This window comes from Nuphar pumila, chromosome 5, assembly GCF_984573655.1.
Source record: "Nuphar pumila chromosome 5, dmNupPumi1.hap1.1, whole genome shotgun sequence".
NCBI classification, from domain to species: domain Eukaryota; kingdom Viridiplantae; phylum Streptophyta; class Magnoliopsida; order Nymphaeales; family Nymphaeaceae; genus Nuphar; species Nuphar pumila.
In genome coordinates this window covers 117,216,710-117,240,539 of record NC_143253.1, presented here as the reverse complement: position 1 = coordinate 117,240,539, position 23,830 = coordinate 117,216,710, and the positions used below count along the sequence as shown (strand labels likewise).

Genomic DNA, 23,830 nt, shown 5'->3' with positions numbered 1-23,830 from the left:
ATTAACAGCAAGAAACACTTATTATATTTGAATCAACCAGCTTCCACTAAAATCATTCTAAGGGAGAAAATGAAAAAGGGTAAACATACTATAGAGCATTTATCTTTATATCAAACAGATTGGGGACATCTTACAATAGCCCTTAGTCCTCGTACTCTGTCTCTTCCGAATCTTCGTTTGCTTCTGCGTACCGCCATCCTTCCTCTTCTGCATTTTCACGATCTTCTTCAGTCTCTTCACTGTCTTCCTCGTACACATCTTTGGTAGGCCACTGCTGCTTCACTCTTGTGTTTGGGTTCGTAGGTGCAGTTATGGGAATTGCAGGCGGTGTGGACACGGCTGACCCTTTCCTCTGGGTTATCTTAGCAGGTGGCATCTTTGAAGCTAGATTAGGTTTGCTCCGTTTTGCATCCTTGGCACTGCCACTTTTTGATGCATACGCATCTTGGTCACTGGCTTCATCCATCTCATTGTCCATGTCATGTTGGGCATGCTTCCCATTTTCTTCTGTGTTATGTCCAGGATGTTCTCTTCTAAGATGGAGGTTCAATTTGTATTCATGGATATAGGATTTTCCACAACCTTCGTAAGGACATGCATAGGGACGATCTGATGAAGCAGAACCATATATTACAGAGGAAGGTTTTGGGGTACTATGTAGCTTTTCCATCTGCACATTGTGTTTTGCTTCGGATGGCATATTCTGAAAAGCAATGACAGAATGCAGATAAAGGTTCCATCTTAAACACAACTAGAAGGATGAAATATTACCAGCGAAATTACTCTATCTGAACTACCAAGTTGTTGAAGGTTCCACAATAAACAGGTTGAGTTTGGTGATGATCACGTAATCCGTAAAGCATAGACATTCAATTAGCTGTGTACGTGTGCATGTACAAAGATAAAAAGTGCATATGCTATTAGTAGGGATGCCAATCGATCAGATTTTATCGACATCTGACCAAATCTAACTCTGTTTAGTGGGATTGTGTAAGCTAAAACCATATCCAATTATAATCAGATGAGGATATAGTTTCAACTTTTTGCTACCAAATCTGACAGATATCCGGATTTGATGGATATCCAAAACCGATTACATGTAAAAGATTGGTTCTGGTATGAGCTTTTTACAATCTGAAATCCTAAGCCAAATTTGAATTCATCTAGCCAACATCCGATTAGTTGGATCTAGTATTGGCCACATCCAACCCAAATCCGAACAGTTTAGAACCCTACTTATTAGCAATTTACAGAAAACCACCCTACATATGGGTTATTACATTCAACCTCCTACTTTATCTGAATGTGTTTCAAGTACACGCCTGATGATGACTTTTGTCCTTTCTAATAGAACAATTCATGTCATATTATGGTCTTTAGTAAAACAAATCAACAATGAAAGCATTTTAGTTATACTTGGTTTGACAAAAGAAAGATCAACAAAATGATTTTTAGACCAAGCATGTGCTTGAAACATAAATTATAAAAGCAGGTGGATAAAAGTAAACACCATAACATTAGGTGGCTTTTTGTAAATTATTCAGCACACGCACTTACACAAAACACACACACACAGTTGGCACTACCAAGAGTGAATAAAGAACTTTGAAAGAGTTGGAAAACGTGCACTATGGGAACCCATGGTACGTAAGAGAAGGTGGCTTTAACTCACACTGATAGTTGGCTGTAGGCTTTTGTCTATTGGTAGTGCCATAAACTCTCAGATTCTGTTGGACTACTTTGTGTCAATCAGATATGCATCCCTCTACAAGAGACAAATGTGATTGAAAAGACAAGCAATGCTATCAAAGAAACCAGATTGATTTCATGTCCCTCCCGACATAAAAGAGGCACAGGTCAGACCTAGTGAAGCCTGAAAGCATATCCTACTTTGGTTAATGGGTTGGAGTCCAGATACAAATGCAACTAGCTTAGGCATATGCTAATCCAGGTGTGATTAGCATAAAGAATATGGCTGTCTTGATCAGGCTTACTTAATTTAATGAGCCAAGCTCAAGCCTGGTTTTAGGCTCATTTACATTAATGTTCTGTGCAAACAAAATCAATGTATCGTTTTTTAAAGGCAAGTTGGGGTTAAGCATGAAATGAAATGGGGATCTTCGAAACACGAGCTTTGATTAACAAGAGCAAGTGTCAAGAATGACACTAAAACATAACCCTTAAAAAGAGTATAACTGGAAACAAAATAAAAATAAAAATGTATTCTTTATTGATATGAAAAACCAATTGCTTAAGAAGCATTGGAGTGAAATACAAGAGGGGCTGCACCCCTTTATATACACAACTGAAAGAGGACTCAATAGAGCTCTTGGGCACAGTCCAACAGCTCTATTTAGAGCTGTTGGAATGTGTCAGTCCAACAGCTCTATTGCTAGTCAAGTCTGGACAGGACTTGACTAGCAACAGTCATTCTAGTTCAAACTGAACTAGATGACATAAAGACAAAAAATAAAAATAAAGGAAAAAAAATACAGAAAAGAAAGAAATTAAAAATGTATTTATATATATATATATATAATAATATAATATTATTATATATACATATATGTACAGTTTTACATTTTAACACTCCCCCTCAAACTTACGGTACAATGAGCGAAAGTTTGTCTAAGAGAAAGTGAAATCGGGGAGCAGCGAGAGGCTTTGTAAAGAGGTCTGCTAACTGATATTCTGAAGTGACATATGGCAGATCAATTATCCCGTGTAGATATTCCTCTCTGACGTAGTGACAATCTATTTCGATGTGTTTGGTGCGTTCGTGGAATGTTCTGTTACTGGCAATGTAGATCGCACTTTTGTTGTCACAACACATTTGTGAAGCCTTTGTTGCTTCAACTCCCATGTCAGCAAGCAGTCGTCGGAGCCAAACTACTTTCATGGTCGTGGTTGCCATGGCTCTGTATTCAGCTTCGGTGGATGAGAGAGATACCTTCTGCTGCTTTTTACACCTCCACGAGATTAATGATTCCCCTAAAAAGACACAAAAGCCAGTGGTTGAGTGTCTGTTATTGGGATCACCTCCCCAATCAGCATCAGTATATGCAATTAAATCAAGAGAAGAGGAGGAAGATAAGAAAAGTCCTCGTGAAAGAGAGGACTTGATGTATCTGATAATACGCATGACTGCTCCCATATGAACAGAAGTAGGAGCATATTGAAATTGACTTGCTGTATGAACAGCATGTGCTATATCTGGTCTGGTAATGGATAGATAGGAAAGTGCCCCGACAAGCTGTCTGTAAGGAGTAGGGTCTGCAAGAAGTTCTCCATCATCAATCTTCATTTTAACATTAACAACTTCTGGAGTGTCAACTTTCTTATCATCAGTAATACCAGACCTGAAAACAATATCAAAAGCAAATTTAGTCTGAGATAATAAATATCCTATAGGAGAATAAGCAACTTCAATGCCTAAAAAATATCTCAACAAGCCCAAATCAGTCATTTCAAAATGAGATTTAAGAAGTGTTTTGATTGTTTCAACTCCCTGTTTATCGCTTCCGGTGATGATCATATCATCCACATAGAGAAGAAGCACAATGATCCCTGCATCAGAATTCTTAATAAACAAAGCAGTGTCAGTTAAACAGAATTGAAAACCAATATCAATCATAACACGACTAAACCTATCATACCAAGCTTTTGGTGCTTGTTTAAGTCCATAAAGAGCTTTTTCTAAGCGAAGGACTTTACCCTTAGGAATACTTAGACCAGGAGGGGGTTCCATATATACTTCTTCAACTAGCTTTCCATTTAAAAAAGCATTTTTGACATCCATTTGAAAAATAGACCATTTTTTGATAGAAGCTAAGGCAATTAAGGTTCGGACAGTAGTCATACGAGCCACCGGAGCAAAGGTTTCTTCATAATCAATCCCATATTCTTGGGCATAACCTTTGGCTACTAAACGGGCTTTATATCTTTCAAGAGTACCATCACTCTTGGTTTTAATTTTATAAACCCATCGACATCCTATAGTTTTCTTCCCTGGAGGAAGATCTTGAATATTCCATGTAGAAGCCTTTTCAAGTGCATCTAATTCAACTTTCATAGCTTCTATCCATTTGATATCATTTTTTGCTTGAAAATATGTGGATGGTTCTTCATATGAGTGAATTAATGCAATAACTGCCCTATATGTGGGTGAGAAAGACTCGTATGATACAAACTTTTCTGGAGGCCTCGAGATTCGGGATGATTGTCTAGTTGGAATGTTAGAATATTTCTCAAGTGCACATGGAGTATTAGACTCTTGTCGCCTGGAATATTGAATACTAGTATCTCTATGAACTTCTTCATTTTCAACATTAAGATCAATAATTCTTGGATCATCATCAAAGTTACAATCAAGGTCATATTCATCAGATGTTGATGTTAGATCTAGCAAAAAGGAGTACTCAGTGACGTCTTTTAATTTTCTAAAATCAAAGAAGCTCTCCTTTTCAAGAAAGGAAACATTTCTAGACACATATAGTTTATTATTTTTGAAGTCAAAACATCTATAACCTTTCTGGTTTTCAGCATATCCTAAAAAGGCACAGGGAATCGCACGAGGGGAAAGTTTATCATTTTTGTCAGTAAATATGAAACATTTGCACCCAAATATTCTTAATCTAGAGTAGTCTGGAGAAATGTTCATAAGTTTTTCAATGGGAGTGATATTTTGTAACGAAGAAGATGGCATCCTATTAATGAGATAGGTGGCAGTTAAGGCAGCTTCTGCCCAAAAGTCTTTAGGGACTTGATTTGCTATTAATAAAGTTCTAGTGGTTTCTATAATATGGCGATGTTTTCGTTCTGCCAGTCCATTTTGTTGAGGTGTATAAGGACAAGATCTTTGATGTGTGATGCCATGCAATTTAAGATAATTTTGAAAATCTGTGGATAAAAACTCTCTCCCTGAATCTGTGCGAAAAATAGTAATATCATTTTGAAATTTGTTTTTAACCATATTATGAAAAGTTTGAAAGTATGAAAATACTTCAGACTTATGTTTGAGAAAGTACATCCACGTATGTCGGGAGAAATCATCGACAAAAATAACATAGTAAACAAATCCTCCTTTAGAAATTACTGGTGCAGGACCCCAAACATCCGAGTGTATTAATTCAAGTGGTCTTGAAGAGAAAAAGGTTCTGTTCTGAAATGGTAATCTTTTCATTTTGCCGAGAATACAATCTTTACAATCAAATGATTCAGAGTTACAAAATTTCCCTAGATTTGGAAAATGTTGGATTTTGGCTATATGTGGGTGACCAAGTCTCTTATGCCACAGTTCCAACTCTATTTTTTGAATATTATAACAAAAAGCTTTCTTCGGCATTTCCAAAAAATCCATGTAATAGAGTCCTCCTTCTCTATGGCCTTCCCCAATCAGCTTGCCTGACTGGCGATCCTGTACCCAACAACCATGAGAAGAAAAAGAAATATTACACCCATAATCAGAAATTTGAGATACAGATAAAAGATTTAAATTTAATTTGGGAACATGTCTAATTTCTGGAATAAAAAAATTTTTTGCTTTATAAATTTTTTCAAAATCTCCTATTCCTTCTATTTCAAGAGAAGTCCCATCAGCATCAGCAGTAAAGACCTTTGACACACTTGTTTTATTTTTAACACATTTGGATAGACTTTGATTATTTAGGGTCATATAAAAAGATGCACCAGAGTCAAGAAGCCAAGAAATTTTACCTAAATCAGAAAAAGATGAGGCTGTTGCGCCGGTTGAAGCTTCAGATGAGGAAGAGGCACCTTTGATGAGAGGCTGAAGGATCTCCATTAGTTGGGCCAGGGAAACTGGTGCATCCTGATCTTTAGGCTCCGATCCAGCAATTGTAGCTCTTTTTTCTCTCAGCTCCTTAAGTTTGGGACATTGTGGCCTGTAGTGTCCCGGTTCATGACAGTGATAACAAATAACTTTCTTCTTATCATAGTCACCATTTTGTCGGTTAAAGTGAGGAGGCCTATATGATCGAACATGATTCCTTGGTCTAGACACGGCTAAAACATAATCATCTTCAATTTTTAAAGAACCTTTTCGGAGACGATTTTCTTCCATTATTAACTCTTCAATAGTTTCAACAATAGAAGGAATTTTTCCCCGGTGAAGTAGGGCCAATTTAGTGGTTTCAAATTCCGGCCTTAATCCAGTGATAAACTGGTAAAAATGTTCAACATCGAGTTGTTTCTGACGAAGCTCGATGTCTTCAGCACAATGCCACTTTGGTTCTAAAAGGGAAAGTTCTTCCCAAAGTTCGGACAACCCATTGTAATATTCACGAATAGTTTTGTCTCCTTGTGTCATCATTCGAACTTTTTCTTAGAGGTTGCACACGTGTGCAATATCTTTAAGGGAATACATATTCTTAAGGTATTCCCATGCCTTATCGGCATGATCAAATTTGGCAAGACTTGAGCATTTTTTAATGTCAACGCTATTGATAAGCCATGACATTATCTTCGCATGAGATATTCTCCATTCTTTCCATTTCTTCTCGTATGAGGCAATAGCCTTGATTTTCTCTTCTTCCGATAGAGGGACGTCTTTATCTCCCTCCTTTTTAGTAAGAGATAGCTTAGGTTCCGAATCGGAACCATCCACAATCCCCCATAAGCCTTTTCCCCATATATGGTGCTTCATGATTGAAGCCCATGTTACATAGTTCGTATCGCTTAGTTTCATAGGCATGATGGTGACTTTATCATTGTCATCCATCGATTACAAGGAGAGAAAGAATAGGGATAGAAGAGAAACAAGAAGGAAAATGAGAAAGAAAGAAAAAAAAAAAAAACAATACAACAAGATGTGAAATCTTCTCCAATGAAGTGATAAAACACTTCTCTTCAAGTGGCGAACACTTTTGCAAACGGGCACGGAAACCGAGGCAGCTTTTCCTCAAGATTTAGTACTTCCACGGCTCTGATACCATGAAATGAAATGGGGATCTTCGAAACACGAGCTTTGATTAACAAGAGCAAGTGTCAAGAATGACACTAAAGCATAACCCTTAAAAAGGGTATAACTGGAAACAAAATAAAAATAAAAATGTATTCTTTATTGATATAAAAAACCAATTGCTTAAGAAGCATTGGAGTGAAATACAAGAGGGGCTGCACCCCTTTATATACACAGCTGAAAGAGGACTCAATAGAGCTGTTGGGCACAGTCCAACAGCTTAGAGCTGTTGGAATGTGTCAGTCCAACAGCTCTATTAAGAGTTGTTGGACTGTGTCAGTCCAACAGCTCTATTGCTAGTCAAGTCTGGACAGGACTTGACTAGCAACAGTCATTCTAGTTCAAACTGAACTAGATGACATAAAGACAAAAAATAAAAATAAAGGAAAAAAATACAGAAAAGAAAGAAATTAAAAATGTATTTATATATATATATATATATAATAATATAATATTATTATATATACATATATGTACAGTTTTACATTTTAACAAAGCAGACCCCTACCAGAACAACAGCCCCCCCATGTGGCAGAGGGATTCAATCCTGGGCCTTCAGCTTGACACAGGACCCCGCTTACCACATGGAATACCACCTGGGTGGTAAAATCAATGTATTCTTATACAATATATATTACCTACATCATCGTAAGTGTTGATTATTGACTATGGAGTAACATTAAGGACATTGCATCATTTTGGAGAGGCAACTGTTTCAAATCCCAAAGTCACCTCCACTATAAAGCATTAAAAAAATTTATAGCTTTGATCAAACTAAACTCAGTCAAGCCAAGAATGTGGCCCAATGAAGCTTGACTTGGGCATGAGATGAATCAAGCCCACACATTTTCACTAAGACAAGCTCGAAAAATCAGATTCATTCTCTGCTTGAGATTGGGTCTGCTCATGTACAACCCCACGTGGACTCTAACAAATATGTAAATAAAAAAAAAATCAATTGTTTAGCACATCAAAAATGAATCCACATTGTAATGATTCTCGATATCAATTTAAGCTAAAACTCGATATGTGATGAGTATTGAATTTCACCATCTAATAAGGGTCATGGTACCTTAAATAACCAGAAGCTAAAGATTTAGGGGTTAGGATTTGGAATATAGATTCAACTAGGGACTAGCCTACACCAACTCTAAACAGGCACACACACACACACACACACACACACACAAAACACAATAATTTTGGTTAGTAGACATACTATATAATAATTTGCCTCAAAGACCAATCACAAAAATGAACATCAGAATTTCACTTCTGAATGAGTACAAAGCAGACTACACAGGTTCCTATAACTATCATAACATGCATGCTAATAAACTTATGGCAAAGCTGAGTAGGAAAGCCATTTCATTCACTTCACCCATAAAATATGATTTATCATGGTTAATATATGCATGAGCCTTATATCAACAACTTGAAACATGATAAGCTGCTTTTAATTTGATAAATCAACACCAATAATGCATCATCGAACCTGAACTGCAGCACAAATATGTGAATTTTTCAATACCAACCTTCTCATGGTGTGACTTGATATGTGCTTTTAGTTTGTATTCATGAGCATATCTCTTTCCACACTCTTTGTAAGGGCAGACATGATAGTTCTCATGTGAATGTGTCTTCATATGTGCCCTCAAATTGAAATCTAAGGAGAAAGCCTGTGAGCATTAGTCAAGTCATTAGTCAATCAAGAAATAGGGGATTTTATTAGAACATACGATAATCAGAAACTAATTATTATTGAATATTTTTTCTTTTTTTGTCATCTACATCTAAAGAAAGAAATAGTGAATGCATAAACATGAAAATTTCCTAATTGATTTAACAGAAATTCATGAAAATAGATAAAAATATTAGATAAAAGAAATTCTGTTCTTAGAATTCTGACCTCCAATGTTTCCAATTGGGTAATATGCCTAGTGAGTGGCACTTAGTCACCCTTCTCTTCTGATGCCTAAACATGCTTTTATCCGTTAAGGGTGTATTCGACTAACCTTATGATTGAAGACAAGTACAGGCTCAATAATATCACTCATTAACAAGGATTCCTAAAAAATAGAGACAAATGGAGAATTTGTTGGCCCCATGAGATTTTAATTTTTCTAAGAATTATATTTACCACCTAGTTAAGTGGTAATCGTATTCCATCCAAAAAAATAGGAGTGCCTGTAGATACCGTCAACAATAATCCTTGATAATGAGAATTCCTATGATGTTCACCTGTTTGGGTGTCATTTCACAGAACTGTAATCACATTCAATTATATCATTTTCTTCAAAAAAGGAGAAATTTTGGACCTTTTGGGTAGAATACCTGCTACCATCTACGTAAGTGGTAATTACAAAAATTAGAAAAGTTAAAAGGCATGGAAGCACATATTTTATCTTTTTCTATTTCTCTCCAATTTCTAGGAATCTGCATTAACGATGATTTCTATTTACCTTTCTTCAGTTAAAAGGTTATCCAAACACACCCTAAAATTTACCTCTTTCATGGAAATTGGTGAATTGGATAAAACCAAAGTTCCTTGAAGAACAAGGAGCAAGAATAAAAATTGTGGGCCTGTCAACAATTCTCATCAAGAATATCCAACCAAACCATAATGATGATGCTAGATGTATGTGCCCTATAGTTCATTTATTACTACAGTAAAAAAAGGTTAAGTAGAATGTGATGATTCGAGTTTTTCCTTCAGGAATGATACCTTAGAGTGATTTGGATCATTGATTTGTTTTCTTTTTCTCTTCAAAATTTATTCTTAAAACTTATTGGCAATGAAAAAACCCTTAGGAACAGATCAAAGATCTCCAAGAGTTAGATCAGGTTTTTCAATGTTTCATCTATCCAAAGAAAAGAGTCTACCATGATAAGCCATCTACTACTACATAAAAAAAGAAAAAACATCGCACATACCATAATAGCAAACAGGAATATCAGGTGACTGACAAGAACACTTTGGAGTAGGAAAGATGATCACCTTACCACAGCCTTCATAGGTGCAAACAAAATGCCTTTCTCCAGTGTGTATGAGGAAATGCCTTTTAAGTTTGGAGCTATCCAGGAATTTCTACAGAAATATAAACCTTCGTCAAAAATTCTAAGAGACAAGACAACCAGCAGATGAAAAGAACACGCATAAATGTGCCTAAACAATATATAATTAAATATATATGTATATCTGTTTACCTGTTTATGTTTACGTTTATATTTATATTTATATATTTATACATATATATGTATCTAAAAAATGAATTATCTCGTATTATCCATGCATGTTAGTAAATATCAAATGTCAACAATGCCAACAACAAAAAGTAAATAGAGGTGCTACGATCAGAAGATGTTGAATATCAGAATGACAATCTGCCCTGAAGACTCAGTAACAAGTAATAACTATATGGTTATTAAAGCTTTTGCAAAAGAAGTTTACCCTTCCGCATCCTTCATAGTGACAAATGTACTGCCTTTCCCCATGAATGTGAGAATGCTTCCTTAATGCCCCAGCATCTACAAATGTCTTTCCACAGCCTTCATAGCTACACAGGAAGAGAACCTCAGTTGTTGGTTCTGGTTCTTGTTCTACTGGTTCTGGCTCCTTTTGCTTTTCAAGTGCCTTCAATGTTTCCGCTTGAGGTTGAAAAGGAAAAACAAAAAGGAGAAGAATAAGATGGAGAATATGTTGGTGATGATGATGATGATGAGGAGGAGGAGGATGAAGATGACAATGGAGCAACACAATGAAAATTATAGACCAAGAAACCAAATATTCAGGGACATTTCGCCCTCATGCATATATCAGATGGTTGGTTGGTGGTTGATTAATCCACAAGGATCTTCAGAATAATATGCTACAAGAACAGCATTTTCTTCATAAGAAAAATGGGAAGCAGAAACAGCAAACACAAATTTATACACTGCATACACAAAGTACAGGCCATTAGGAACTTTAATGCACACCATGAAACAAATTAACGACGATAATGAAGATACACGTTTTGTAGAACAGATCTATTATGCTTGTACAGTACAATAGCACTATGTTAGCCTTTAATGTGTGGAAAATTTTCACATTTTGTAATAAAATGGTTCATATATTGACAAAACTCAAATTTCAAAACTGGGTTAACAGCTCAGGCAGAATCAAGATTGTGGGATTCCCATGATGAGGAGACAAAGGAACCTTGAAAATAGAAAACTGAGGAGAATCTCAGTAACTGAAAAACAGAAGTCCATGCATAACCTTCATAGGCAATAACTCATTCACCTGCCAATGGACCCTCTATTGATCCACTTCTCTGCAATTTCTGGAGATCTTGAATCCCATGAAAAATGCAACAAGCATGGCAGACCAGTGAGACAAAATGGTTTAGAATTCTAAATATGTTATAGATCAGTTTAAACATACGCATGAAAGGGAAAAACATCATCTCCAATAAAAAACTTATTCTCCTGGATCAGAAACTCTTCTTCCTTCCTGCTTTACTACTACAACATAATTTAATCAGATGGCCTCAAGAAAAATGCAAGATACATTAAAATTAAAAGCTTGGGATATAAAGACATTACTTAGACAAGTTCACCTTCTTGAACTTGCTACATAGACTTAAATTATTAGGATCAGTTGACCGATTTGGACCAGACGTCATGTCACTGTTTATATCAGATGTTCACAACCAAAACATGAGATATAAAATAATAATAACATGACTATGACAAAAGAACTGATGCATGAATATTCCAGCTGATATAGATAATTATGAAACATACCATTGACCCACTTCAAAAGGAAACATTTTCCACCTGATATGACGGTTTCTTGAGGTACCCTAGAAAATGAAATACAAATTAGCAAAAGTAACAAATGGTTGCCCAAACAAAATGAGTGTATCAACTCATTCTTGATTATAATAAACTCCTAGAACCAATTGTTCCCAATTCTAAATCCCATTCATATTGCATCGATTCGAACAGGAAACCACATATATCAAGAGGCATTTGAAATTATCAATGTCTCTCATATTCATCCACAGAAAAGGACAATGGGCAAGCAAATGAAGTATATATCGTACATCTAATTGTGATAGCAACACTTTCAAAAAACTAATTACTGTAAGCAAAAAGAAAGACGGAATCAGCCATAGTTGCATGTTTATGTTACAAACATAGTCACCTGTATCGTTAAAGGTAATTTCTCGGCGAGGGTATTTCTCGAAGAGATTTTCAAAAGTTGATAAATCTCGGGAGCTTAAAAAATTGAAAAAAATATAAATAACAACAAAAAACATAAGAAAATAATAAGTTTTGTATTATCTTTCTTTCAAAAATATAAAGAAACATGTTTTAAAGGTTTTAAAATATAAAAGAAACAAAAAATAGGAAATGCAAACTTAAAATTAAAAAAAAAATCTAAAAAATATCGGGATATTATTGCGATATTTTTTATTTGCCGATATTTTGAAAATATCGCGATATATTCCCAATAGTATCAGCAACCTTGAAATTGCCAATAATATCATGATATATTCAAAATATTGGCGATATCGGTGACAGTGTTTCCAAAGAATCCCGTTAATAATAAAATTTGCTAAAACTGTGTAGACCATAATCTTATTATCTTCAGCATCACACACACATATTAGAGAGAGAGAACACCACCACATGCACTTACGAAGGCTTCTGCCTTTATAGTTGTAAAAATAACAATTGTTTCAAGTTTGACACTGTGACTAGTCAAAATACAGATCCGTGTGGATCATAGACACACTTATAGCAACATTTGCATAGATACTGATATCTTAATGGTTAGCTCTCGCCCACCCAGGCTCAAATCCTTCTCGTAGAAGTCAGTTCCTGCATAGAGATGTAAGAAGTTTTTAGTGGAAGCTTTCCTTATTTTCTTCCCGTATGATCATCCGATTCCATTCTATGTATTTCTAATGCAATTCAGATCTTGCCTTCGCATGTCCATGCAGCTTCCAATGCATCATCCTCTCATTAGTCTGTCAGGTCAGGTATCCATAAGATATTCTGGTTGGTGATTTTCTCACCAGTCTAAGCTGCATTCTCAATTACAAGCTAAATCCTTCAATAGACCTCCATGTCAGTAATATCACCATACTTTCTTTTTTTTCAAGACTTACAATTGCTCATAGGAATCTTTGGGAGTTTGTATAAGCCTAGGGTTTCAATCTCTAGATAGGAGCTTCTAAACACATCCTTAGGATACACTGGCAGCTTATGGAAAGGACACTGAAGCTTCAAGAGAAATAGAAATATATATATACACACATTATTTTCGATAAAGCCTTTATCCATTTGTATGACATGAGCAACGAAAATTATAGCCACATGGTCAGGCGGTGCCTTGCTAGGAATGTGTTTTCCCATTAAACTTAATGAAAAGTTTACTAAGGACGCCTAGGTGACTGATGTGCATAGGCAGTCATAGGCAAGCACCCTTTTAAACAAGCAGTATTCTTCCTTGGTGAAAACCCAGCCCTAATGAAAGTAATGTAGAAGAAACTACGAAAGCACAGCCATGACCCCCAATGTCCTCCGTATTATGAGGGTTAGAGGCTCAGAGCCATTAAAATGTTATTTTTGTTAGAAACCTTCCCCACAGGGGCACTACATAAGAGGTATTACAAATGAAATATCAAAAACATCAAAATTACAAAAGCCTCATTATAAGTTGCATCCCCCAATAAAACCAAACAAAACAAAAATTACATGGATGTCACTCGTAAGGGGCAATACCTATAATATACAAGAGGACCTAACTGTCTTTGATATTACAACACTGCCATACTTAACAAAAAGCACTTATTTCCATCAAGCATTAAAAATGTGAAATAGCAGAATATATAAAAGCAGCATAATTCTGAAAACAAGATACCCAATTATAACTTATAATGTTGGCCAAGTAACTACCCAAAGAGCTGAAAAAGGTAGGAAATGAGTCTGATAGTATACCAAGATCCCATGATGTCTATTCAAGCTACAATTTTAACTATGGAATGGGTTGCTTTGCAGCTGCGCCACATCCACATTGATCTAATATGGATATGTTGAACAGTGTAATTCATGAGAATGGTGCAATATATGTATCACATGTATTGGTGCTACCCTTCCAGTCTTGTAGATATGATTATTTAAGAAGGCCATTTCTGTAAATAACAGGAGGTTAGAAAGTCAACAATTTTTGTAGTTTTGTGTAACCATAAGGGGTCAACCCCTATATGTTGTAATTGTTTCTCATTTTTTGCTAATGAAGTTGCTTCTTTAATGTGCCTCTATTCTCTATCTTTTTTGTGTCTTCTTCTCCTCTTGTGATAAAGATCAGCCCTACAACAGGCATGCACTGTTAAAATATATGTAATTCATATATATATATATATATATATATATATATATATATATATTTATATATATATAATACCCGATAGGGGTATTTCTGTCATTTCACAAGTACCCAATAGGGGTACTTGTTTTTCTTATTTTATTTTTCCCTTTATTTTTTGTAAAGTGTATTTTTTTATTTTTTGTTTTTTGCTCACACAAAAGGGGCCCCACCATGTAGTCGATGGGGCCCCCAACGGTCACATTTGTGACCGTTGGGGGCTCCCAACGACTACATGGGGAGCCCCCTAGGTGGCTCTCCTTTTAAGGCCTCTTGGCCCTCTCCCTCTCCTTCTCTTGTGTATAAATAGGGGTGAACCCCTCTTGTATTTCTCACTCTTGAGAGCTCTCTCTCTTTCAATAAGAGGCATTTATATTTTTATGTTGTGTTGTCTCTTGTGGGTTTGGGTATTAGCCCTTCTTTGTTTGTTCATTAGTAGATGTTGTAAGTGCTTAGTGCACTCTTTGCTTTTCCGCATATTTCATTACATGGTATCAGAGCCTTGTGTATGCTCTTCTTTTTAATATAGCCAGTGGTGTAGCTATATTTGTTTTTTGTTTCTCTCTCCTTGATATTCTCTTGTGAGTGGTTATTATGGAAGGAGAACAAAAGATTGATCTCTCCTTCAAACTCAATGGTTCCAACTACATGATGTGGGCCGCCGCCATGGAAAACAACCTCAAAGGGAAAAAGCTTTGGGGATACGTTATGGGCACCATTCCGGAACCACAACTCCAACTAACTAAGATGGAAGGCGATCAAGAAAAAGCTCTTGAAGGAGATGCCCGCATAAAGGCCATTGAAGATCACCAATCTAAAATAGAAGATTGGGAGAGTAAGCATGCCAAGATTCTTGCTTGGTTCATGAATAATGTGGAGCTCAAGATTTGCGCCAACATTGCCAAATTTAGGATGGCAAATGAAGCATGGTTCTTCATGAAAGGTATGCTTACACAAAAAGACCTTGCTCGTCAATTCTTTCTTCAAGAAAAAATCCGGACTATCAAGCAAGGAGAAATGAGTGTTAGGGACTACTTTAGCACTCTTGGCCCTCTATGGGATGAGTTATCCTTACTAGAACCAAAATGGGTTTCTAGTATAGATGTGGAATTAAGGAGAGAACAAATGGAAAAAGAACATTTTTTCCAATTTTTACATGGGCTTAGGCCCGAATATGAACAAGTTAGATCCTCCCTCCTACATAGATCAAAGCCTCTTCCCTTAGAAGATGCCATAGCCGAAATATGCCAAGAAGAAACCCGTCTTGGCATGATTAAAGGAGGAAATGATGTCTTGGCCGTATCAAAACCCGGCAACCATATGAAAACCTACAAACCTCCACATTTTGGAAGGCAAAATAACTATAATGGCAACTATAGAAAAGCCATTTGCCATCATTGTCAAGAACCGGGTCATATAAGACCTAATTGCCCTAAGTTGAATGAAGCACCAAAAAATAAAGTTGCTTCCGTTGAAGAAGCTACTCAAAAGAAAGAGGAAGCAATCAAAGGAACGGACTCTTTTTCTCTTGCTCAACTGTCGGAGGCACTACAAACTCTACTCAAGATTCCATCAACTTCGGGTGCCGCCGTAGCTTCCTCCTCTCCTCCAGGTATGTCGTCTTGGATCCTTGACTCTGGAGCTTCCTTTCATATGACCCCCCTTGAAAATGAGCTTTCCGATTTATGTAATAACTTTAAAAACTCCTATGTTTCAACTGCCGATGGTACATCTTTACAAGTTAAAAGTTTTGGAACCTTAAACTTTTCAAAAGACTTCTTTGTGCCAAACGTGAGAGTTGTACCTCAACTTAATTTAAATCTCCTCTCTGTTGCTCAAATATGCGATCATGGATGTAAAATCTCCTTCTCAACTAAGGATTGCTCTATACAGGATCTCCGGTCCGGGAAGCTGATTGGGCAAGGCCATAGAAGGGGAGATCTCTATTACATGAGCAACTTGAAACTCCCCATTAACTCTTTTTGTAACCATGTCCAAGATAAAAATATTGATATTTGGCATCAAAGACTTGGACATCCAAGTTTCTCAAAAATGTACTCCTTTCCATTTGGAAAGAAATTTTGTAATGAGAAACATTTTGTTTGCAAGAATTGTATTTTTGGCAAAATGAAATCTACTCTTTTTCCAAACCGAACTTTTGTATCCAAAAGACCTTTTGAGTTAGTCCATTCGGATGTTTGAGGTCCTTCCCCCGTCATGTCTAAAGGAGGGTACTCCTATTATGTCACTTTCATCGATGACTATACTAGGTATGTATGGATCTACTTTCTCAATTTAAAATCCGAAGTCTTTGAGTTTTTTAAAAAATTTCATATGATAGTTAAAAATCAATTTTCAAGTAATATCTCTACTCTTAGATCCGATTCGGGTGGAGAATATTTATCAAATGAATTTCAAAACTATTTAGAAGTAAATGGGATTTGTCATCAAAGATCGTGTCCTAGGACTCCCCAACAAAACGGCTTGGCCGAAAGAAAGCATAGACATATCATGGAAACCACTAGGACACTCCTTATTTCCAAAGAAATTCCAAAGAATTTTTGGGCCGAAGCGGCCTTAACCTCAACTTATTTAATAAATAGAATGATATCTTCATCCTTACAAAATACATCTCCATACAAAAAACTATTTGAAAGAACACCTGACTTCAATAGATTAAGAGTTTTTGGATGTAAATGTTTTGTCCTTACTCACAAACGGGACAAATTATCTCCTAAAGCTATTGAATGTGTTTTCTTGGGTTATGGAGAAAATCAAAAGGGTTTTAGATGTTTTGACTTGAAAAATAACAAACTCTATGTATCCAAAGATGTAACATTTTTGGAAAATGAAAATGGTTTTGTGAAAACTAAAGATATTGACGAAAGTGAATATACTTTTTTATTTGATCTTCTATCTCAAGAAGATGAGACTCCTCAAGAAGAGGAAATCTCTAATGAGTCTTTGAATGACCTAGAGGAAGTTCCTCTTGATAATGCTATAGATGAGAATAATAGACCAATCCAAACATATGTTAGGCGTGGTCAACAAACTCAGATAAGTGCCTTAGAAAAATACTCTCAAGGATCCGACATTGAAGAAACACCTTTAAGGAGATCCAGTCGGATCTCCAATCCTCCAAATAGGTTTGTTTCCTATGAGTCCCTAACTCCTAGATATAGAGCATGTCTAATTGCGTTGCATTCATTTCATGAACCTTCACACTATAATGAGGCCAAAAATATTCCCCAATGGGTTGAAGCCATGAACTTAGAGCTTAGTGCCCTTGAAAAAGCAAAAACTTGGGAAATAACTTCGTTACCCACTGGAAAGAAATCAATAGGATGTAGATGGGTCTTCAAAATTAAAACCAAGAGTGATGGTTCATTAGAACGTTATAAAGCACGATTAGTAGCTAAAGGATATGCTCAGAAATATGGTATAGATTATGAAGAAACCTTCGCACCTGTTGCTAGAATGACTAGTGTTAGGACTCTTATTGCTATTGCGTCTGTAAAGAAATGGTCTATCTATCAACTTAATGCTAAGAATGCATTTCTAAATGGCGAATTAAATGAAGAAGTTTACATGGATCCCCCACCAGGAGTATGTATTGGTAAAAATAAAATTCTTAAACTTAAAAAGGCATTATATGGTTTAAAACAAGCTCCAAAGGCTTGGCATGATAGATTTAGTAATGTAATGACGAGTTTAAATTTTCGTTCATGTTATACTGACACTGCTTTGTTTGTGAAAAGTGCAGGGTCTTCTGTAGTTATTTTACTACTTTATGTTGATGATATGATCATCACAGGAAGTGATGAGCAAGGCATTATTGATATTAAAAAGGTTTTGAAAGAAAATTTTGATATGTCTGACCTTGGTTTCTTAAGATATTTTTTAGGAATTGAAGTGGCGTACTCTCCTTGAGGGTACATTCTCTCTCAAATGAAACTTGCTGCTGACATCTGTTCCAAATCGGGTATCTCCGATGACAAGAAGACAGAAACCCCAGAAGTCATCAATGCAAAATTAAGGTTGGAAGATGGAACACCTCTCGAGGATCCTACTCCCTACCGGCAACTTGTTGGGTCTCTAACCTACCTATCCATCACACGGCCAGACATTGCTCATGCCGTCCACTCTGTCAGTCAGTTTCAACATGCACCTACAACCGTGCACATGAGTGCAGTCTTAAGGATTGTCAGATATATCAAAAATACCATAACTAAGGGAGTTTTTCTTTCTTCTACCTCGTCACTTGATTTAATTGCTTATACTGATGCAGATTGGGGAGGAAATCCCAATGACCGTGTCTCAACTACCGGTTTTTGTGTTTTCTTAGGTGACTATGATTTCGTGGAGATGCAAGAAGCAACACAAAGTATCATTGTCCTCGACGGAAGCAGAATATCGTGCTATGGCCACTACAACCATGGAACTTGTGTGGCTAAGAAGCCTCCTCAGTGATATGGGCATTGTCATCTCTACTCCTTCGAAGATGTGTTGTGACAACAAAAGCGCAATCTATATTGCAAGCAATCACACCTTCCATGAGCGTACTAAACATATTGAGATGGACTGCCATTACGTTCGGGATGAATACCTAAGAGGAACTATAGCACTACCTTACGTCACATCAGAGTACCAGTTGGCGGACTTCTTCACTAAGGCTCTTGCGGCTCCTTGGTTTTTGTTTCTCCTTAACAAGCTTTCGGTTATATCCCCGTAAAGCTTGAGGGAGGGTGTTAAAATATATGTAATTCATATATATATATATATATATATATATATATATATATATATATATATAATACCCGATAGGGGTATTTCTGTCATTTCACAAGTACCCGATAGGGGTACTTGTTTTTCTTATTTTATTTTTCCCTTTATTTTTTGTAAAGTGTATTTTTTTATTTTTTGTTTTTTGCTCACACAAAAGGGGCCCCACCATGTAGTCGATGGGGCCCCCAACGGTCACATTTGTGACCGTTGGGGGCTCCCAACGACTACATGGGGAGCCCCCTAGGTGGCTCTCCTTTTAAGGCCTCTTGGCCCTCTCCCTCTCCTTCTCTTGTGTATAAATAGGGGTGAACCCCTCTTGTATTTCTCACTCTTGAGAGCTCTCTCTCTTTCAATAAGAGGCATTTATATTTTTATGTTGTGTTGTCTCTTGTGGGTTTGGGTATTAGCCCTTCTTTGTTTGTTCATTAGTAGATGTTGTAAGTGCTTAGTGCACTCTTTGCTTTTCCGCATATTTCATTACATGCACTTCCAAAGTTGTGGAATGCATCAAAGCATTGATGTGTCAGAACCACACTGTGAAAACACTCCTCCACACTTTCATCACATTACACCTGCTTAAGCCTTAGATTATAAAGTCGGCAACCTTTGCATCCCTCATCCCCTTCATGGAAACTTGTGGTTCTGATTTAGATGAGAGTTATATGCCTTTGATCCTCATCAAAATGAATAAAGGCATAATAATAGAAACATCATCACCCAAGATAATCAGCTTTTCTCTTGTAAAGCTTTCCGAATGGCATAAAATCACCCAGTACATTCAGAAATGCTTTTTTTTATAGACCATAATGTAGCATGCTTCAGTTTAAGACAAGTTCAAAAAATTCTAGCAAATAGTGGACTGCAAGGAACTTCAGTTTGCAATTGCCTTTGTTTGCTCTGTTTCATTAGAGTATGTACAAAAAGGTTGCTGCATAACCCCAACATTCTTTTTCTGGTCAACTTCATCAGGAGAAAACCTACCGCCATAACTTACAATTGCTTTCTAAAACCCTAAAACTTAACAACATTTTCATTTTTAACTCCAAGATTTGGTTGAAGGAAAAAAACATGCATAATATGAAAAAACACCCACGAAGATCACACAACATCACTAGAAAAGAAGATGAGAAAGGTAATTGCTCCCATAGAACAAAATGGCTCTTCTATTACAAGTTGGTTAAAGAAGTCTGGATCCTTTCACCAACTACCATGCATGAAGAACAAGCCATCCTGCAATTCACGAAACTAATGACCAAACACTAGCTAAACAATCGTTGCATGCAATTAAATTATAATGGCCCAAACGATAGCGTTTTACACAATAACCTTATTACTTTTGGCAATTTAGCTGAAGCCTAGGCATGAATGAAGATAATTGTGCATGATCAATGCTATAGCATTTTCCCATCAATCATGTACAACTATTTGCAGTGAAAAAAACATAATTATTAGAATAGGAATCGGTCAGAAATCGCGAGTCCCAGTGATGGGAATCCAGATTCCTTCATGAATCTTGATTCTCATAAGATGGGAATCTCGATTACTTTACATGGGAATACCTATTCCCTCAAGAATCTCGATTCCTATGTTTAGAAACCACAATTCCCTTAGGAAACTCGATCATTTTAGGAATCCTGATTCTTATGTTCATAAGCTTCCTAAAAGATTTCCTCTAACGCTTCTTACCTGCTTCCCGCTTCTCAAATCCTCTAAATTTTTGAAATGGCTATTTCCCGATTTTGACTCCCTTACCGCTTCCTGATTCTGATTCCCACTCCAATAACTATGTGAAAAACTTCCACCATTCTAACCTTTCAACAGTACAAAATAGATTGTTACTGCAACTTATTCCCATTGACCAACTGACACCAAAGTTGAATTATGTTTTCATTAAGGCCAACTGATTCAAGGGAAGGTAAACTCACCTAACAATGCACCACACTTCCAGAAACCAAAAAAAAAGGAACACGAATAAAGTCATCAAGCAATAACTCGATAATCATCTTCACAACCATAAGAACCAAAAAGTATGGATGTGCTCTCTCTCTCTCTCTCTCTCTCTCTCTCTCTCTCTCTCTCTCTCTCTCTCTCTCTCTCTCTCTCTCAAATCAAATCCTTACGCAGAATCCAACAAGCTACCATCAGAATTCAATTTATTGAAGTTATAATCTCAATCCATATCCTACCACCAAAAAATAGCACTAATATTCATATTGTCACGATCACAATCATGTGAAAGAACATGAAACAAGAATCAGCATTGCGCAAACGCAACAATCTTATATGAAAAGCACAAACACCAAGAGGGCAAAAATCTCTAAGAAACTCAGACACTAAGCGATACATGAATCGAAAAGGAAGAAGAACGACTAAACTATTGAACTCAAACACCATGTTGATAAAAAGAAAATTCGGACAACTAGCGAACAAAAACGAAAGAAAAGGAACAAGAGCCTCATCAACGAATCAATCTACCAAGGATTCTAGCCATCGAGAGGTGGAAAAGAGGTTGGGGGACGGCGGAATACCATTCTTTGAACCATTTGACTGCGGGCTTAGAGGGACGAAGGGAAAGAGAGCGCCTCTCCAGAGGGTATTGCCCTAATTGCTCCATCTGCAACACTCTCTCTCCCTCTCTCCGAATATATTTCGCGGGCTCCCTCGTCTGTCACATGGAATACGGAAAGACTTATTGTTTGGCAGGAACGATTTTTCCAAGGTGGAAAAGAAATCCAGGGAAGCAAAAGGGTCGAGGTTGCATGGATGCGATTTGGAGATTCGGTTAATCTTGTCTCAGCCCGATTTTGGAGCACCCATATGGGTTCAGGTCAGGTTTAAATTTTAGAATCATTTAAAAAATAAAAAATGATAGCATTGTCCTTGTAAAAATGTCATGTTTCCTGAAATGCTCGACAAATTGCAAAATTGGCCTCATGTCAAAAAATAGTGGATGGCCAACTTTTTTAAGATATTTTTATCCTTCCCATTAGCAAACCTCCTGAGGTTAGTGCGATACATCGATACGTTGTGTAGATATCTCAAACTCTTACTAAAAAGTAGAATTATACAATTATTTAAAAAATAAAAAATTATCCTATTGTCTTTGCAAAAATGTCATGTTTTCCGAAACTCACTACAAATTGCAAAATTGGCCTCATGTCAAAAATAGTGGATAACCAACTTTTTTTAAAATATTTTTACCCTTCATACTAGTAAACCTCCGGGATGTGATCTTCCTGATAAAAAACCTACGAATTGACTCTTGTTGCAAACATTTTTTTATGAATAAATTGGATTTTTATGATCTAGAAGACTTCAAAGTTACCATAGTTGGTTCTTAGGTTGTTTTACCATGGTGATCACAGCTATACAATCATATTTGCCAAGAAAACAGGTTTGGACCGTGATATATATATATATATATATATATATATATATATATATATATATATATATATATATATATATATATAAAGAGAGAGAGAGAGAGTAATGGGCCTGCTAAATGAGGTTTTTGGGCTTTTTTCATTTTATTTTGAAATTCTGACAGTACAGATGTGATCTATATATCTTCTTGATTTTAGAGGGATAAGCTCTTGAAGTGTTTGATTCCAACACATTGTGGGTTTTTATAAAGTTCAAAAAATCAGCGGTCCAAAATCTTTGTAATTTTTTTATGTTCCAAACATCATTTTTTTCATCGAAAACACATGATCTAGGTGTGGATTCTTAGTAAATCTACCATGCCCAACACATTTAGGGATGACAGTGGATCAGGGAGAAATGAGGCCCCTCCCCGCCTTGCTCCATTTGAGCGGAGGATGGAGGTTAAATTCAAAAGTCATGTGAGAATGGAGAACAGAATTTTGTGACGTGGTAGGGTGGAGACTGTGTCCTCTGCCTTTGCCCGGACAGCTAGGGGTGGCAATCTGGTCGGGTTGGCGGGTCGGGTCGGCGGGTCAGCATACCTCAACAAGAATCCAACCTGTTTATTAAACGGGTCAGCTGTGGCAAACACGAACACGGCCCATTTATTAAACGGGTAACCCGACACGACAAGGTTAACCCATTTAATAAATGGGTCGGGTCGGGTAAACGGGTTGGCGGGTCTTGGTCAGGTAAACGGGTTGGCGGGCGGGTCGGGTTGGGTAAACGGGTTGGCAGGGCGGGTTCGGGTAAACAGGTTGACCCACCCGCCTAACCCGTTTATTAAACGGGTCAGCCGGGTTGGCAGGTTAGCATACCCCTAACACAAACCCGACCCGTTTAATAAACGGGTTAGGCGGGTCGACCCATTTACAACACGAACCCGTTTAAGCCAAACCCGAACCCGACTAAGAAGCGGGTTGGTGTCAGATTTTGCCACCCCTACAGACAGCCATCTCTAGGTTACTGAGTCTGGGCATGTAACATCCTCCACTGGGGCATGTCCGTACCACCAAAAAATCCTGATTGTAAAAATGTCGTTGAGAGGAGCCTGCGAGGACACCCATGTGGTGATCAGTAGATTCAGTACCACCATAGCGAGGGTTGATATTGGAAAAATCACCGTGTGGTGATTTTCAATTTCACTTGATCCCAACCCACTGAGTCCTCTTCTCATTTATTATTCACTTGTCTTATTAATGCTCAGGTTTGGGAAAAAG

General features: G+C 36.9%; 1 protein-coding gene across 1 annotated transcript; it reads right to left on the bottom strand.

The window, feature by feature from the left end:
* Position 1: 1 nt before the first annotated feature.
* Positions 2–21,842, bottom strand: LOC149838306 (zinc finger transcription factor YY1-like). The gene is made up of 6 exons (XM_090007659.1): positions 21,713–21,842; positions 11,768–11,826; positions 10,431–10,627; positions 9,978–10,067; positions 8,515–8,658; positions 2–703 (listed from the first exon to the last, which is right to left on the bottom strand). The coding sequence occupies exons 1-6, from the start codon at positions 21,796–21,798 to the stop codon at positions 143–145; spliced, it is 1,137 nt and encodes a 378-aa protein (XP_089863785.1). The 5' UTR covers positions 21,799–21,842; the 3' UTR covers positions 2–142.
* Between the last annotated feature and the right edge of the window lie 1,988 nt (positions 21,843–23,830).